Below are 18,334 nucleotides of genomic sequence, written 5' to 3'. Positions count from 1 at the left end.
GGGAGTGTTTAGTCCAACAGCGGAACCACTATTCATATGCCAAAGTGGACTTTGGCAGAGGCTAAGTTTGAATTTGGCCTTGGTGGTGAGTTAATTATCCATTATTTATCCTTTCAAGGTATCTCTCAACTCTCCAATATGGACCCACCTAGAAAAATCCCTCCAGGCTATTATGACTGTGGAGATGGCTTCTACAACCCGAAAACGAGGGTCGTCAGGGACTATACGAATCACTTTCTGCGAAATGCCGGTATGTTTATTCTGACACCCTGTGGCACATGTTTTCTCTTCTCTCATCCACACGCAGGTTTGTGCATGTGTGTGCACACACATGCATTGGATGAGAAAGAAAATTTTACCGATAAAAGACCAAAACTGATGAGCTGAATGTTTCACTAATTGAAAATCTTAAAACTCTCAACTCTATACACAGTCACAGAGTGAGGGAAAGGACATTAGTGGTCTGACTGTGACAGCACATGTGCTATCACTGAAAGGCTTAAGGTACTTTTTTAAAAAATATTTTTTATTGATTCAGAGAGGAAAGGGGAGGGAAAGAAAGAAACGTCAGTGATGAAGGAGAATCATTGATTGGCTGCCTCCTGCATGCCCCACACTGGGGATCAAGCCCATAACCTGGGCATGTCCCCGGCCTGGGAATCGAACAGCCACCTCCCAGTTCACACGTCCAGTGCTCAATCACTTAGCCACACCGGCCAGGCTAAGGTACTTATTTTTGCATGGTCCCCTTCAACTAGTATTTAATGGACACCTACTGTATGCTAGACACTATGCTTGGTGTGGGCAGCAAAACATGGAAAAGCTAGACACAAACCCCCTTCCTTCATGGAGTTTACAGTTGGACAGAGAGCAGACAATTCCTATAAACAGTTGACTACATCATGGTATAAGCATGACAAAAGGAGAAAACATGGCCCTAGAAAGGGGGTGGGGCCAGAGAGGTGGAAATGCTTCTGTGGGAACACAAAGAAGGAGCACCTAATCCAGAATTGGAAATTTGAAGAGGGTCTCAAGAAGGAAATGACAGCTAAGCTGAGACCCAAAGAATAATTGAGAGCTGATCACAAGGCACAGGGAGAGGTTTTCCAGCCAAAGGAGACATCACAGCTAAAGGCCCAGATGTGAGTGATACCAGGTGGTCAAAGAGGACTGGTGGCCCCTCAGCCAGGGGCGTACCTTGGAGGTTCCAGAACCTCAATTTGCTAAGTGAACACTAGCTGATCAGACTGAGAAGGACTGACTGACAGTGACCAGACTAGCAGGAAGCTAATACACAGGGTAACCCAAAATAAAATGTACACACACGTTGAATAATTATAAAGGCAGTATTTATTAAAATACATTTGTTTTCAAAAGGTAATGGAAATCATCAGCTGTTAAAGTATGTATATGTTTTTGGGACACCCTGTACAAGTAAGAACATGAGCATTTTCCTTTAACACAGTGATTCCTAACCTTTCTCTTGTCTAGAGTCAGACTCACTAGGAATAACAACTATGGACCTCCTCCTAGAAAAATGTATAGACATGCGCACACACACACACGCATACATGTGTACACACACACACACAGACACATACATGTATTTTGTCTGTAATCTTAAGGGGTTGGTAGTCTCTCTAAAGATCCAGATCAAGAAACTCGGCTCTATATTGAGAAAGAAACTGCTAGGTAGACCAGAAGGCCTGTCCTGGTTGCTACGAGCAGCCTCTCCCATAGGGAAATTTGCACAGTGTCCCCTCTACTACACTGTATAAATTAGCTGGGAGCATTTTTATAGAACTAGGGTTCCATAGACATATTTTGGGAACTGTGTGTTGGTATAATCGTTCTTCAGTTGTGGTACAGTGCAACTACTCATTTTCAGGTTTTTAGGTTTGAACTATATCCTAGTCTTTTCTCACTGAGGTGACATCCTGGTCCCAAGGAGACTCACAGTCCAGTGGGGCAGATAGACACAGAAACACACAATCACAACAGAATGAGATATGGGCCCTGGTCAGGGGAAGCTCTGGAGGATGAAAGGGTGTTGAGGAGGGAGAACTAATCACCTGGCTGAGGTGGTGGAGGGTGTCAGTCAGAAAAAAATGGTGCCAGAAGTGATGGGTCTTAAAGATGAGTAAGGAGTTCATAAATAAGAATGTTGTGGAAGGATATTTCGGGCAGAGGGAACAGCATGTATAAAGACACAGAGTCATGTAAAAATGTGGTGTGGTTGGGGAATCAGAAATTGTGTTCCCAGAATCCTGTGGGCAAAAGCTATGCTCAATGATAAACTTTAAAAAGCATTTAGGGGGATGAATAGGCAGAGCACAGGGATTTTTAGGACACTGAAAATACTCTATATGCTACAATGATGGGTGCATGCCATTATATATTTGTTCAAACCCATAGAATGTACAACACCAAGAGTGAACCCTAATATAAACTATGGACTTTGGGTAGCTGTGATCTGCCAACATAGGCCCATCAGTTGTAACAAATGTACAGCTCTGGTGGGGGATGTTGGTCATGGGGAGACTATGCATGTGTGAGGCAGGAGGTATATGGAAAATCTCTGCACCTTCGTCTCAATTTTATTGTGAACCTAAAATTGCTCTAAAAAAATTAAGTCTTAAAAATACATCATGGGAAGGGAAGGCCATTCTTAGGACGTTTGGAGAAGGACAGACATTGATGATTGTCTGGTCAACAAATACTTACTGAACAGTTGCTATGGACCTGGCTTTGTATTCTGCATGAAGGTGATAGCAGCATCATGGCCTCTTCTGTCAGGGAGCAGGAGAAACTGACAGTCAAATGGATCATAACACCAAGTTGCTGCAAGAGAACCTAGCAAGGATACTTAACCCAGGATGTCAGCAGGCTAGGGAGGTTTCCTGGGAAAAGCAAGATCTAATGTGCAACCTAAATAAGAGCAGACAAGTGCAGCAGGGTTGGGAAGAGTGTTAAAGGCAGAGGGAACAGCACATGAAAGGATTAGAGATGGGGGAGAACCCTGCTCATCTAGGGACACATCTCACCTGGAGGTGAGACAGCAATATGCCAGGAAGAGGAGCAAAGGAGGGAGCCTGAGACGTGGGAAGGGTGAGGGCAGTAGGAAGGATTGTGGGTGTCTTTGCATTTGAAGGGCAGTGGGGAGCAAGGGGAGGTTTCAGGCAGGTAGGAAGTAACTGATTTATCCTTTAGAAAGATTTCTGTGGTTACATATAGAGAAGGGATCAAAGGGGATAAAATCAGAGAGGAGATCCTTCTGGCAAGATGACAAGAGAGGGACATCTAAAGGACCCCATGACCCTGGTGGTGGCATAGAGACCTGGGTTTGAGGTCCTGCCCCTCCTCCCCCACCTCGCTCTCAAGCTGCCTGCTGGCTGACCCTGGGCCAATGCCTTCCCTCTTTCTGTAAAATGAGAGCATTGGGGTAATTTCTAGGGTCCTTCCAAACTGAAGAGTCTATGATGGAGGAGAAAGGCAGCCAAGAGGTATTTTGGTCCTGATATTATAGGACAAATCAAGGTTGGAGTGTCCTGAAAAACCACTAAAAGGAAGTCTCTGTGAGTGGCCACCTAGTCATTACCCTTGACTCACCCTGCCAGGGACTGATTCGGGCTTCTGTCCATCTTCTATTTCCCCCAGGGCCTTTCTCCCCTGCATTCCGGTCTGTCCCCATAAACAGTTCTTCCTCTTGGCATCCTGGAGGCACAGGGGGTGCGGGCCCTGCAGGCCTGAGGCGGGTGACTGAGGCCACCCCAGAGTAAACACAGGGGCCTGAAGCACATGCCACCTGGATGGGGCACCAAGAAGGGTTGCTTGCCTGTGGAGCCTCTCGGAACTGCCTCAGCTTCTTCCCCAGGCAGAGAAGCTGGTTTTAGGCCTGGCTGGAAAGCCCGGGACTGCTAAGCTGCAAACTGCAAGCATGCCTGACCAGTCTGGGTTTGCTAGGTCTGGGTTCTCAAGAATGCCTTTCTTACTGGGGAAGATGGTTCCTGCTTGCTGGATTGCTGCAAGGATTTAAATCCATCCCTCCACTCATCAAAGCGTCTGTGAGTGCCTACAATGTGCCAGACTTTGGCGATCGGGCAGGCAAGAATTCTCTGGGACTGGGACTCTCAAACCTTTAGACCCTGGCTGGCAGTGGGGAAAGATTTCTATCATGGCCCAGTACACACACAAACACATGCACACATATGTATGTATTCTTTCTACATGTGATATACTATGATATTTTCTATTTTTTTTTATTTTTTAAAGTGCTGGTTGCTATCTGCAAAATTGATTTCACAGTCCCCTAAGGGCCAGGGCCAGCCATTGATAGGCCATTGTTCTAGGCAGCCTTCCCTAACCAATCTGTCCCTCCCTCCCTCGCCCCCTCCACCTTTCTGTCTGGGTTAAGTGTGTCTTCTTTGTGCCCCACAAGCCTCACTAATGGCACTTAGTCTGTGACAGAAGTAGCTTTATTTGCTAATCTCCCCACTTGAGTGGGAGCTTCCTGAGGGCAGGGATTATATGACTATGTCTGATTCATCACTGGGTCCCTGGCACCTCACACAGGTCCCATGACTCAGAGCTGATTATGAAAGCAGGCAGGTGGGCAGAGGACCTGCCCACAAGTCCCTCATATTTTTCAACAAATTATATAAAATTCAGCCCCTGGCACATAATAAGCAACGCATTATTCTGAGTAATAAAAACAACCCATTATCGTCATGTGCCATTTAACAATAGGGAATCCATTCCGAGAAACGCACTGTTAGGTGATTTCATCGTTGTGCCAACATTGCAGAGTGCACGTGACGTATATCGAGATGGTCTAGCCCACCACAGACCTACGCCGTAGAGTATAACCTCCTGCTCCCAGGCTGCAAGCCTGCACAGCACATTACTGCACAAAACAATGCAGACGGAATCAGGCACAGGAGAAAATAATGCAACCAAGAGACATGGTAAGCATGAGGTGTATGAGTACACTCTAAAATAATGATAAAAAGTACAGTAAATACATAAGCCAGTAACTCAGTCATTATTATCATTATCAAGAATGACATACCATACATAATTGCATCTGCTATACTTTTCTACAGTCAGCGCAGTGGGTTTGTTTCCGCCAGCATCACCACAAACACATGAGCAGTGTGTTGCGTGGCGACCTTTTACACGGGCGATGATGTCACTAAACGATGGGAATTTTTCAGCCCCATTATAATCTTACTAGAGGCCCGATGCATGAAATTCGTGCAAGGGGCTCAGGCCTCGCAGCCCCGTGGCCCTGCCCACTGGTTGTTCTGCCGTCCGGTCTAATTAGCATATTAGCTCTTTATTATATAGGATAGGACAACCGTCCATGGTTGACCGAAACATTGTTATGCAGAACATGACTGTATATTTCTCTGCACGTCAAAAAGCTTGAAAGCTTAAGCATCAGAGTTCCCAAACCAGCGGCTCTCATCCACAGCTCAGGGAAATGAAGCAGGGAAAGGAATGGTCCCTGTGGGGGATCCTTGCATGGCCTTACCTGCTTATCTCTGCTTTTTCTACCATCCCAGTGGGTCGTTTGCACTGGACACCTGGTCTCAGATAGGTTAATAACCTGCTCCTCATCACATGGCTGGTGACAGTCAGAGTCAAACCCAACTTGGTCCCAACTCTGCTCTTATCATTCTCCTTGTCAGCTGTGTTCTGTAATTTATTTTTTCCTCGGCTACCTCCGCTCCTAAGCATGACTCATTTACAGTTGTTCCTTCACCAAACACAGATCCTGGCACCCAGTGGGACCACAGCAATGTTCCTAAATGAATGCAACGGGCCATTTTAGAGTCGTAAGATAAAAACAGTTCCCAAACCGGAAGGCTACCTTATTTTATAAAGGGTCCTTTACACGCTGCAGGCCAATAAGGAAGAGCTTAGGGTATTTGGGATAATTACCTTTAATATGGTGGGAAATTGAGAGATGGACTCTGCCCCTTTCCTCTTTTACCCGTCCCCCCCCCCCCCCCCCCCCCCCCCGCCGCACCACCACCACCTTTATTCCTCCCGGGAAGGCTAAGCCAGAGCTGTTGGCAGCTTGCACACACATCTCTTCGTGTAGCTGTTGCTTGCCTCAATGCTACTAGCAGAAATCACTTACAGAATAACTGCACCACTAATCCTTACTCCCTCCCCGCAATTAATGACACCCCAGGCGAGTGTCTCAGCTGAAAGGCACATTATTAATATTCAAAGGAAAAAACCCTCATAACCATTTTAACATATACAACTAACAATGAACTAAATTTGCTTTGTGGAAGACAGAGAGTGAGCATCCCAAATTAGTTTATGTAAAAGCTGAAATTCTTTCCCGAAAGGTCTCAGTACCAGCCTCAAAGAATATCCTGATCATCAGAAATGCCGTTAAGATTCCCGCCAACATTATCCCCTTTGTTGTCTGAAATGTCGAATCAAGCACATCTGGCAAATGTCCTAGAGCTCACAAATCTTTCAAACAGCGTGTAATTCGATGGTTAAAGAGATAACACCACCGCTTAATCTTAATCGTGCTGCTCTTCAAAAAAAGCACCAACTTTCCTTCAATCAGAAACAATGGATTTGGCTTCTTAAAAATATCACATACGAGTGATTATTTGAAGAGAGGGCCCCTCTGCGCTTGAACCTGTGGGTTCCAGACAGAATTTAAAATCAAATCACAAGCCTCCTTTGAATGTGTGCTCAGTTAAATGGACAATGGGAAGAAAGGGTATGAATTGGGGTCCCAAGAGTGACCCCCATGGCCTGTGGGATTTGCTGTCTTTGGGAGGTAACTCCAGCTTCACCAGGCGAGGACAGATGGAGGAGGATGAAGATCATGATGTGGTGAGAGTCGACACTGACTGAGCATTTGCCATGCACAGGACACTTAGCTGAGGGGGAGGGGAATATTGGCATGATCCCTGTCTGACCAAGGAGGAAACAGGCTCCGTGGGGTTAAAGAATTTCCCCAGGAAATTTGGCAGGAAGCGGGATCCCCACTCAGGCTCCCCTGCTCCGAGAGGTTTTCCTCTTTCCACTTGGCCAGGCTAGCTCCAGGATCGCCTGTCTACAGAGGCAGGGCATGGTGCTCCCAGTGGCGTCTCTCTACTCCCACCCAGCTGGAGAGAAACTGCAGAGTGAACCCCCAGAAATGAAAGAGCATGTGGTCCTCTGAAGTTTCTCTGAGATTATTTAAACAGTTGAAAACCAAAAACATCCCAAATGCCCAATAGGAGGGAACTGATTGAATAATAGATGGTATGTTCTTAGCATCAAATGCAATGCAGCCATTAGCATGGGAGTGAAGACATGGATCTACTGATACTCAAAGGCACCCATAGTTTATGGCCAGTGACAAAGCAGACCAGCATTACTGAGTACTTACTATGTCCCAGGCCCTGGCTTGAGCACTTCCCATATTGTATTGTATTTTGTCTCACCTAGTCCTCACAGCAATGCTGTGAAATAGTGGTCTTGATTACAGCGTTTCCACTGTCCAGACGACAAAATGGAGGTGGGGTGAAATGCGTCGCCCAGGGTCACACAGGTTATAGGCGGCAGAGCTGGACTTGGAACCCAGGTCCAGTTGACTCAAAGCTGAAGATGACGTTTAGCTGCTTCTGAATGAGAAGCTGGAGTTTACTAATGAAAGAAAGACCAGAGCGAGCACCTTCCTTACAGCCCAGACATACAACAAGAGCCCAGGACTGTAAGATGGCCTCAGGGCACTCTTTCTCTCTAGAGTTCTCTGCCTACTTTATTGTTCAAACTGACCCAAGAAAAAGGTCTCTCCATGCCACCGACAAACCCAGACTCCTTTCATCTTGAAGCCACTGCCTTCACCCGGCAGGTGAGACACTGGAGACCCAGCGAGGACAAAACACCTGCCTGACCTTACACAGCCTGCCTGCGGGACAGCCGGCTGGGCCCCGCTTTCCCACTGCCAGCCAGGCCTCCTCCTGCAAACCTGTCTGTCTCCGGGCTTCCCTGGTGGGTTCTGGAAAAAAGGCCCAGCGAGTCTCCCGCACAGCCCCTCCCGCTGTCCTCGCTCAGCAAGACAAAAGGCAATTTACCTAAATGTATAATCACCTGGAGGCTGGCAGGCTGGAGCGTCCCTGCCTTATCTGTGGTATTGTTAGCAGCGCCATAATGAAGGCTTTGTGAGAGATAATATCCCACTTGTAACTGCCAAGTAAAATGCCCGCACAGATCACACCTCCCGCCAGCACACTTGGGCATCCGCGACAAGCAAAGGGGGTACAAAGGAAGAGGATGAGCACCTCCACAGTGCCAGGGACTCCATCCCTTCCAGTCCTCTCAGGAATCTATCACTATCCCTCAAACTGAGGGGAAACTGAAGATCGGAACGTAAGTTATTTACTGACGGGCGGGCGCAGCTACTGAAAGGAGGAATTGGCATTTGAACCAGGTCTCTCTGACACCAGAGGCCACGCTCTGCACCAACAAGGTGTGCTGTGGCCTTTTCTGGGTCATGAACCTCTTTGAGAATCCAGGCAGAGCTATGGCCCTCCCCAGAGAAGTGCACTTGACCCCAGGGAGAGAATTTTGCCCACAGAGGGTGGCATCAGCCTGTCCAGGATCTTTGCTCCAGGAATAACCGCCCGCCCCCACTTGCTGCTTCTCCCTGCCTGACCTGCGGGAATTGCCCCTTGCCCTCCTGGAAATTCCCCTTCCAGCCTGTGCCCATCGGATTCTGGTAACAGCCCGTGCCCCGCCCCCTACGGCAGCCTCCTCGAGGCATCCAGAGGACACAGCTTCCCCTTCCGTGGCTGGAGTCAACCCAGGCCAGCACTGCAGTGGTGTTTTGTCTCCTTTCACAGAAGTGAATGCCAGGCCAGAGTGCAGGGGCAGAAGTCACACCTCTCTTCCTCAGCCTCCTCAGCCAAAGCTCTGGGAGTCAAGGCAGTTGGCTGAGAGCCCTCCTAGACTTCGGGGCAAGAGAGGCAGGCGTGGTCAGGGGCCGGCTTTAGAGACACCAGATCAGCCACCAGATCCCAGCTCCGCCATTTGCCAGCTGTGTGACCTTGAGCGAGTCTCTTAACTTCTCTGAGCCTCAGTTTCCTCATCTGAAAAGTGGGGGTGGAACTAGGACCTTCCTAGTTGTGGTGAGCACCATTGAGATGATGCAGGGGGCACAGGGAGAGCCGTGCCTGGTCCATGAGGAGCTTAATGCACACCAGCGATCACAGTTGCCATCATTTACACCTGGTGTGGGGGTGCTGGTTGAGAAGGGGCTTCCTGAACTCCGTGCTCCACAGGGAGGAACCAGTGTCACCTTGACAAACTGCCCTCTGACCTCCACCCACCTGCTTTTGATTCAAAGACCGGACTGGAGGCCTGGAGGCCACTCTCTCTCCAACCCTCAGCATTGTTCTGGGTCTCCCCAGACACAGACCTTCACTGAGCCCCCATGTCTCACTGCCCCCGCCTTATTTCAGCCCGCAGCTTCTGCCAGCAGGAAGACAGAGGTCCCAACAGCCAGGCCTCTGCCCTTCGGGCCATCATCCACACCAGCTGCAAAGCAGGGGCAGAAGGGAGCAGAGGTCAGAGTCAGGCCAAGCGAGTGACCTTGGCCTCAGCACGTTGCTCCCAGAGCTGCCTGTGTGCGGTGGCATCATGAGTGTGTTTACGGCCTGCAAACTCCGTTATGAGTGCTTGGAAAATAACAGTGGCGACTGGGGAAGCAAGCAGAATAGCAACAGCGGTGCTGATGTTGGTGACTTGATCTCTCCCCCCACCCCCCGCCCCCGCCTCCCCCGCTCAGCACACACTCGCTCTGGAGTGAGTGGGGGGAGACATGGTTCCATTGGTCTTGGGCCCGCTATGCCTCCTGTCACGTGAGCACCTTGCCACACTCAAGATGACTCTAGAATTTGAGGATATGTATGTTTTACCAACGTGGTCTGCATCTGGACCTCAATCGCAGAAATAACTGTTCCAACAATGCCAGAATACTGACTGCGGATTCAATGAGATGACTGCACACTTCCTAAGAGACTCCCAAGGGTCGTCATGACGATGCACACTTTTCCCTTTACCCACCAACTAAAGGACCTAAACTCTCGTCTGGGACAACCCGAGCTGCGCCTGTGAGGGAGGTGTTTATGAGGATTGCATGAGGTCAGACCTGCCGAGTGCAGGGCATGGCACCTGGACATGGAAGTGCTTCCTACTACCTGGTAGCCATAATCCTTGCCCAGACTCGGCCCTCCCCAGCCACAGCCCTAATCCAGCCCTGGGGCTGACCTTGGAGGCCACACCCCAATCGTTTCAGCATTTTTAAACCAAGCATATCCACACTACCACATTCAATGTGATTTTTTGCTTTCAAACTTCGAAAGGATTTTTTAAACTTTGCTTGGTAAATTGTGTGACCACCAGACTTTAACAACCGGCTGCAATTTCTGAAGAGCCATGTGCACACTGGAGAATTCTTGAAAAATGAGGAAACCAAGCCTTCAAATTGGTTTCAAGTGTAATAAAATTGTTTTGATTTCTAACTTTAATAATTAATTAAGCCTGAATGCATTAATTATAACATTTAGTAAGTTCAGCTTTACAGATTCCCTGTTTATTTTAGAGCCAATCATTTTCCAAGCCTCTTATATTTTCCCAGGCCTTGAAAAACTTGTGGGCGCTGCACCCTGCACCTCTGGTTCCCAGTGGGCGCAGCAGCCGGGGCTAATCCACCTTTTGCCCACCACACCCAGACAATGCTCCTTTCCTAAGTGCCCCCCTGCCCCCAGCTTTTTGGGGGCAGGCTGTGCCCAGACAACAAACCCAGTCAATATTGGTGATGCTGTGGTCTTGGCCTCTGGCCACCACCACTGCCATCAAAGTTCAAAGCTTCTTTCTTGTCAGGAGTTGTGACGCGGGTGTGGCCACCCTCACTTCAGGCCCTGGTCCCCGCTCAGGGCCTGACCTCGCCCCACCAGCTCACCTAGCCCTGCATTTGCACAGAGGGTGTGGCTGCGCTTTTGGGACGGGCGCCTGTCCACAGGCCAGGGCGCTGGATTTGTGTACCTCCCATGCTGGCTTGGAGCCACGGTTCACACAGAGGTCTTGACCCCAGGACAGGAGTGCAGCCCCCACGCCAGAGCCTCCTTCCCCAGAGCCTGTCCCGCCTGGCAGTTTGGATGAGCACTGAGCCATCTCTGCGGGTTGGATGTGCCTCCTCCCTCGGCCTCTGATCACACACACACTCAGACTTCAGGCACTCACACACTCCCCGGCCAGCCACACGCCGCGTGTCACACACGCTGACCATTCCCATGCACGCACTTTCTCCGCTTCACCTCAGAACCACCGCTTGCACACTCACAGGACACACCTATTCGCGCTTGCACACACACCACCCTTAGGTTCTCACACGCGTTCACCCATTTGGAAACATGCCCGTTTGTGCCCATGCACAGACTCGCTGAGTGTGAATTGTGCGCCAGCACACTTTCTGCCCTGGTGGGATGAGGTGGGTGAACTGATCCACCCCCTAAGCCTGTTTCCTCATCTTAGATGGGGCCAACCCCATCTCACTCGCTGAGAGGACAGACATGACCCTCTGCCCACAGGGCTGGGCGCCTCCTAGGAGCTTGGCCGGAGTGAGCCCTGCCCTTCCCCCAAAGCTAGACGCCTTGTTTCATGCAGGTGTCCTCCCTTTCCCGCCCCACCCCACACCCCCAGGGTGGGAGCTGCATGGCCCTGGTGACCGCAGGTGTGCTTGGCTCAAAGGTGTGCCAAGAGGCAGCAGAATCAGCTTGTGGGTCCCAGGCACTTGAATCCGCCCATTTGCCCTCTCTGGGCTTGCCTGCCCCGGCCTGCCCACCTCGCTTTGAACAAAAACCATTAGCTGAGCTGCCGCTCTTCATCCTTAGGATGATGATCCTTGTGTAAAGGCCTCCTCCTTCCCCACAGGGAACCAGAAGTCCCAGGGGTGCTCTGATGAGTCCCCCAAGATCTCGCCCTTGAAGGCATCCAGTGTGGGAATCAAAGACCCGTCAAAGTGATGACCCTAGCTCCCACTTTCTGAGTGCCCCCCTCGTGCTATTCATCCTGACCAGTCCTCACCCTGCCCTCTGCGGGAGGGCTGGTTAAAGCCACTGTAGAGACAGGGAGCCCGGCTCAGTGAGGGGAAGGATTTGTCCAAGGTCGTCAAGAAAGTTGGCAACAGGGCTCGGTAGGACCCAGAACTCCCAGGCCGTGCTGTGCTGTCACTCGGGCCCTGACATCCACATTGCAGAGACAACTTTTGCCTCTCCTTCTGGTCTGGAGCATTTCCTGTACACCAAGCACTGTGCTGGGCACTTTTGAGGAATGATCTCACTTGCTCCTCACAAGAAACCTTCCAGGCAGGCTCCTTCAGAGATGAGGAAGAGACCTAGAGAGGTGCTCCAAGCTCATGCCCCAAGCCTGGGCTCTTATCCATCATGCCACACTGCCTCCCTGCCAACCAGATAGGGACTGATATTGCCTTGCATCTTGTTGTGAGATTTTCAGACTCTTTGCTCCCCCACCGGCCCGCTGACCTGCAGACTACACTAATGACACCCTGGCCCCACGCAGGGGCCTGTGCAGGCCTGCCCCTCCCACCCTCACTGTGAGGCAGGCCCCAGGCCCGCCAGGGCTTTGAGCTTTCTGAGTGTGGTTGGTGCCCAGGTATGAGCCCAGACAACCCATCCTCCTGGTGCGGTTGGGCTGCCTCAAGTCAAAAAAGGAAACAGCAGCTGTCGGCCCTGGCATGTGCTCTGCCCTCAGAAGCTCCATTTGCTGAGGGAGGGGAAGAAATTCTTCCCCATTTGTCCAAATCCCACAGGGTAATAAACCTATTACTTTTATGTCCCCAGATGTACATTACTTTATCCATTCATTCATCATATGTTTATTGGATACATTTTAAGTACCGGACCTGTGCTGGGGCCTGAGGACCTGAAGTGAATCAGATGTGGCTGCCCCGGGCTGGTGGCGGTGGCTGTGATTGGGTCAGGGAGGGTGACATCCAAGCAGGGCCCATGGGGGCGGAGAACAGCCAGGAGGGCAGGGCCCCAGCCACACACATTCTTGAGGGTCCTTCAGTTTGGATTGTGACAGGACTAAAAGAAAATCCTGTTCATCAGGCAACTCTACATTCACACCCCCTTTCCTGGTCACACGGCCTCCAGTGCACTGTGGCTTTATACTTCTTTGAAAGAAATACTGAAATAACACTCTTCTATTACATTTGGTTGCTTATGTTAAAAGCATTAATTTGTACATGTGTAAAACATACTGCAATTGTTATACTCTCGCTTAGATCTTTCTTTACTTACATATACACTAAGGCCCAGGAAAGGAAGGCCTTGCACCTGAACCAGGTCCTGAAAGGAAGGGTGTTCCCCAGTGAGGAACAGCATGTACAAAGGCCCAGAGGCGCTGGTGAGCATGTACCCAGGGGGACTACAGGACCTTAGGGTGGCTGCATTTCACAGTGAGAGGCGAGTCGGGGAGGACGGCAGGCTCGGAAGCAGGAAGATCTGGAGGGCCTTGAAGTCCAGGCGAAGGAGCGGAGAGCCTTTTCAGGGAAGGCTTCTCAGAGGGGAGCCCGTGGTCAGGTCTGGGGTCTCTCTTGCAGCAGGTTCCTTTTCTTCTCTATAAGAAGCCCAATTCTCCTAATGACTGGTGAGGCCCATTGGGTGGGAGGTAGGAGGTGGGTATATGCAGGTGGCAGCAAGGTCACTTCTAAAGCTGCAGAAGGAGACAGAGAAATAGTTCTGCCCCCAAAGCAGTCAGATCCGAACTTGAAGAATGCCTGAGTCAAGCCTAGGACAAGAGCGATAATGTGCCATTTGCATCACATCATATCAAGGCTACACACTGTCCATAGGGCTGATCACTGTTGGTGTTGACCTTGACCACCTGGCTGAGGTGTGCTTGTCAGGTTTCTCCACTGTAATTTTTTTTACTCCCTTTCTAGATTGTCCTCTTTGGGAGGAAGTCGCTATGCAGCCCACACTTAAGAAGTGAGGTTATGTTCCATCTCCTTGAAGGTAGCATATTCCCATAAGTTACTTGGACTTCTTCTACAGGAGATTTGCCTCGTCTCCGATTTTATGCATTGTTATCAACATCTTTATGCTGGGTCTTTTTACTGTTTAGAGGTTCAAGCACCCTATTGGCATTTTGAGGAACCTACAAATATTTTGTTTCAATTACTAAAAATGCACGAAATTACCAAGGCATTAAATTGGAGGGTAGGAAAAAAGCCAATAATTACTTTTATTTTTTCCTATTGTCGAAACACTTTAACAAGAGACTTGGAAATACCAAAAATAGAAGAACCTTTCTAGTCCTACTGCTCAGAGCTATTATTCACACTCAGCTTATTATTTTTAATTTTTCTCCTGTACACAGTTTTTACTAGTACACAGATTATACTATGTAATTTTATGTCTTGCCTCTTCCCACCTTTCTTTTTCACTTATCATATAAAAATAAATTCTCCTATGTTGCAATACAGACTTCATAGCCATATATTTTCAATTGCTGCTAAATATCCCCTCACATGACTCAGTGTCCCCCTCCTCCACCCCGCTCCCCAATTTAACTCAATGCCTAGCACATAGTTAGTGTTTGGAAATAATTTGTTAAATGAGTGAATATATAACAAAGTAATCACTCGGCTGTTTTTAGAAATGTAGCTTATTTCAGTTTTCTTGATTCTAAATAGATTACTCCCTCAGGATAGCGTCCCATAGTGGAATTACTGGGCCAACGGGGGGGGGGGGGGGGGGGGGGCGGCGCAAAACTTTTCAAAATAAATGCACCGAACCAGAAATCTCCCTCCTCCTCCCTCTGAACCACCAGCAATTGTACCAAGGGTAATAATTTACAATTGATTAAAGAGTTTGTGGGATGTTTTCCCCCATCATTTCCCCCCTCTTCTCCCCCCTCCTGCCCAAAAGGGGAGAAATTATCTGAGAAGGTGAAGATGTTCTCAGACAATCATATTAACATATTCCAACAATTGCAATTTGCAAAATAGTAATCACAACTCCCGGGATCTGGGAGGCGTTAATCAAAGCGGCAGGTTTAATTCCATTTTAAATATTGATGAAATGTGCTGGGGATGCCTCACCCTGGCGTGGCAGGGCCTGGAGCCTCTGCAGGCCAGGGAGGTGGAGGGAGGGTTGGTGAGCAGCTGCCGGGAGGGGAGGCATCTGCGATTCAAATTGGTGGCTGTGCAGCCAGGTAGAGAGTGAAAGGGGTAGTGAAGAGGGCTGTTAAGTCCATTGCTGTCAATTTGTAACGATCAGGGAGGGGCCGAGGACCGGTTCCGCACAATACTCCCGGTTTGTCTGGTTTCAGGGGTTACCACTGAAGAGGTTGCAGCTGCACTGATTCGAATAGCCTGGAGACTTCAGAACTGTAATTACCAACCAGGCTGCTCCGTGTGGTGGCAAAAGTGGGCTTCACCAGCGCTTAACTCCTTGTGTGCCGCCACTCTCCCCCCACCCCCACCCCGCGGTTGGCAGCCACACTCAGATTCCCAGGCAGCCTCCCCAGGGGAAACCGAGGCCCACTAGCTGCTTAGGGCAGTCTTCCAAGCATGCCGGACAGCCAGCCTTTTCCTTAGCCCACCGCTGAAGAAATAGTGGGGTGGGGGTGGAGGCAGCCTCACCCTCCAGCACCATCACTTCTGCCTTGGAGTCGGAAGTCAGGCTTTGGGGTCTGATGAGCCTTGGTCTGAATTCCAGTGGATACAGCCCTGGGACAAGGCTCATCCCCTCTATAAAACGGGGGGGGGGCGGGACGGAAATCTCCCCTGCCCTATTGGGCGATCACAGAATCAATGAGATCTGGTGTTTGTAAAGCACAGAGCACACAGAAGGCTGTCAGTATGCCTCCTCCTCCCTGATCTTGGACATGGTGCTTCCACAGCAGAGGACGGTGGGCAGGGGGATCTGATTCGGAGGGCAGGATTTTTGTTTTAGCTCTAGGGGAGTCCCCTGGTTCTCCAGCTACCGCCATTTGTCACTCAAGGAGGATAGGTCGTCCTATCCTCCCTTCTCTTAGGCAAAAGCTGTAGCCCTGACAACTGCTTGAGGGCAGGGGTTTGGGTAGTTCTCTTTGTCCCCAGGGCCAGGCACAGGGAGAACTAGGGATGAGGGAGGGACAGCAGGCAGACAGCGTGGTGCTACCAGGGCTTAGTTGGGAGTCTGATGAATGAAGCATGTGTACGATTCGATGACACTTCTCATGGACTGTAACCCAGAGAAGTTCTCCCACATGTCCATGAAGGGATGTGCCCAAGAACATTTATCCCAACATTATTCCTGGTAACGGAATCTGGGGGCAACTTGCATGTCCAACAATGGGAGGATGGATAGTAAAACGTGATGGAAGCCCACTGTGGAATATTAGGCAGAAGTTTTAAAAAAACAAAAAGCAGCCATGCAATGGAAAAATTAAGAAAGATCACCAAGAGCAAAGATGTGTCATTAGAGACAAAGGCTAGGATCATCCACCCCCTCACATTCCCAGTTATGATGTTCAGAAGCAAAAGATGGACAGTGAAGAAGACTGACAGAAAAAAAAAAGGATTCATTTGAAATGCAGTATTGTAGGGGAGCGCTGGGGAGCAGCGGGTCCTAAGGCAAAACATCACTGGAGGCAAAAATGACCAACCTGAAGCTGTCCTGTGTCAGGCACATCGTGAGCAGGCAGGGTTCTTTGGAAAAGACAATAATCCTGGGAAAAACAGAAGGCAGCAGGAAAAGAGGAAGACCAAATACGAGATGGATTGGCTCCATGAAAGAAGCCACGGGCGTGAGTCTACAGGAGCTGAGCAGGGCTACTGAGGACGAGGCTGTGGCCCTCACTCATTCACAGGGTCGCCAGGAGTCAGAGCCGACTCAGCAGCATAAACACAAGAAGCAACGAACTAGATGTATGTGTAGCTACCAGAATAGATCTTGAAAATGTACCGCTGAGTGAAAAAAACGAAGACAATGAAATTCACAGCACAATGCCACTCGTGTAAATTAAAACCACATACGCACACAAAACCACCATACACATTTTACAGAGCTGCATGCATGTTTAAGGGTACGTATCCCACCATTCGAGTCTCTGTCGCGGTTGGGGAGGGGCTAGGTCTGGTTGGGGGCGGGGGGATATGGGGAAAAATAAAAATCAGGTCAGTCTGGAGAGGGGCCTGGAATAGAGATGACGGTGGTGGACTGTGGGCTGAAGAATGTGTTCCGCTCAGCGCTCTCCCAGGTTTAGAAAACAGGTCAGGCCTTGTAGTCAAACAGCCCGAGGTGGAAATTCGGGCTTTCCACACACTAACGCTGGCTGTGGACACGTGGCTCGACTTTTCTGAGCCTGTTTGTCCATCTGCAGAACAGTGGGATCATTGCGGTCATTTGGTCACAAGGATTAAGTTAAGGGAGATAAACACACGTCGGGCCTTCACGCACATCAGATGCTCTCCATTCCCCACTGAAACGATCTGAGTAAACAGAGGGTGTCAGCCCCCTGGGAACCACAGGTACTTGGAAGGGTCCAGAACGGAAACTAAGATCCGAAGGCTCTGACTCCCAGTACTGCCAGCAGGGCCTGGACCATCCTGGGGTGCTGTTTATGGGTGTCAGACTGGGCAGATGCTGGAGCGAGCTGCCCTGTGAGTACCTGGTAGGCCGCCCAGCCTGGAGTGGCCAGTGTCACTCCTACCTCCATCAGCAGCGTCCACCAGCTATAACCCTTTTGTGTTCAATTCCCCCAAGACCAGGCACTCACAGGCAACTGAAGGATCCATTGTTAGTGAAAGGTCTGTTCCTTCCCAACACAGAGCTGGCTAAAGAGACTGGCCACCAAGGCCACCCCGGGGTGCTGGATGGAATTCACCCACATCCCAAGACCCCACCTGGGGGTCTCCTGGGGTAGATAAGGCCCCGTGAGCCCCAACAATGACCAGCTCTTCCTCTTCCCTTGCAGATGACGATGAGCATGAGTGGATTATCCGGACGTGTCGGAAGGGCTGGGACGAGTTTGTGGGTCACAGGCCCACGCTGTGAGCTCTGTAGCCACCTCGGCCAGAGGTTTCCCTCTGCTCTACTGGCATCGGCTGGCCCTGGTGGCAGACTGTAGTTCAAGAACCTGAACTTGACTCGGGAATAAAGGCAATTTGCACTTCCGCGTATTTCCTATGCACATGGGAGTTTGAGAACCATCACCTTACAATAATAGATACATGTAATTGAAAGAGCAACTAATGTGTGCAGGTGGTGTGTGTGTGTATTATCTCTGCTCCTCACAA

At 49.8% G+C, this 18,334-nt stretch overlaps 1 protein-coding gene across 2 annotated transcripts in view; it reads left to right on the top strand.

The window, feature by feature from the left end:
* Positions 1–18,284, top strand: part of MORN5 (MORN repeat containing 5) — a 24,756-nt gene extending 6,472 nt beyond the window's left edge. For both annotated transcript variants that reach the window (XM_081103368.1, XM_081103367.1), the window contains exons 4-5: positions 119–250; positions 18,013–18,284. In XM_081103368.1, the coding sequence (XP_080959494.1) occupies positions 119–250; positions 18,013–18,092 (212 nt within the window). In that variant the 3' untranslated portion in view covers positions 18,093–18,284. The remainder of the gene's footprint in view (positions 1–118; positions 251–18,012) is intronic.
* Positions 18,285–18,334: the final 50 nt, after the last annotated feature.

The sequence above is a fragment of the Myotis nattereri genome (genome assembly GCF_964212035.1).
Source record: "Myotis nattereri genome assembly, chromosome: 12".
In the NCBI taxonomy this organism is placed as follows: Eukaryota; Metazoa; Chordata; class Mammalia; order Chiroptera; family Vespertilionidae; genus Myotis; species Myotis nattereri.
The sequence above is the reverse complement of the archived record's forward strand: the minus strand, read 5'-3'. Positions and strand labels throughout refer to the sequence as shown.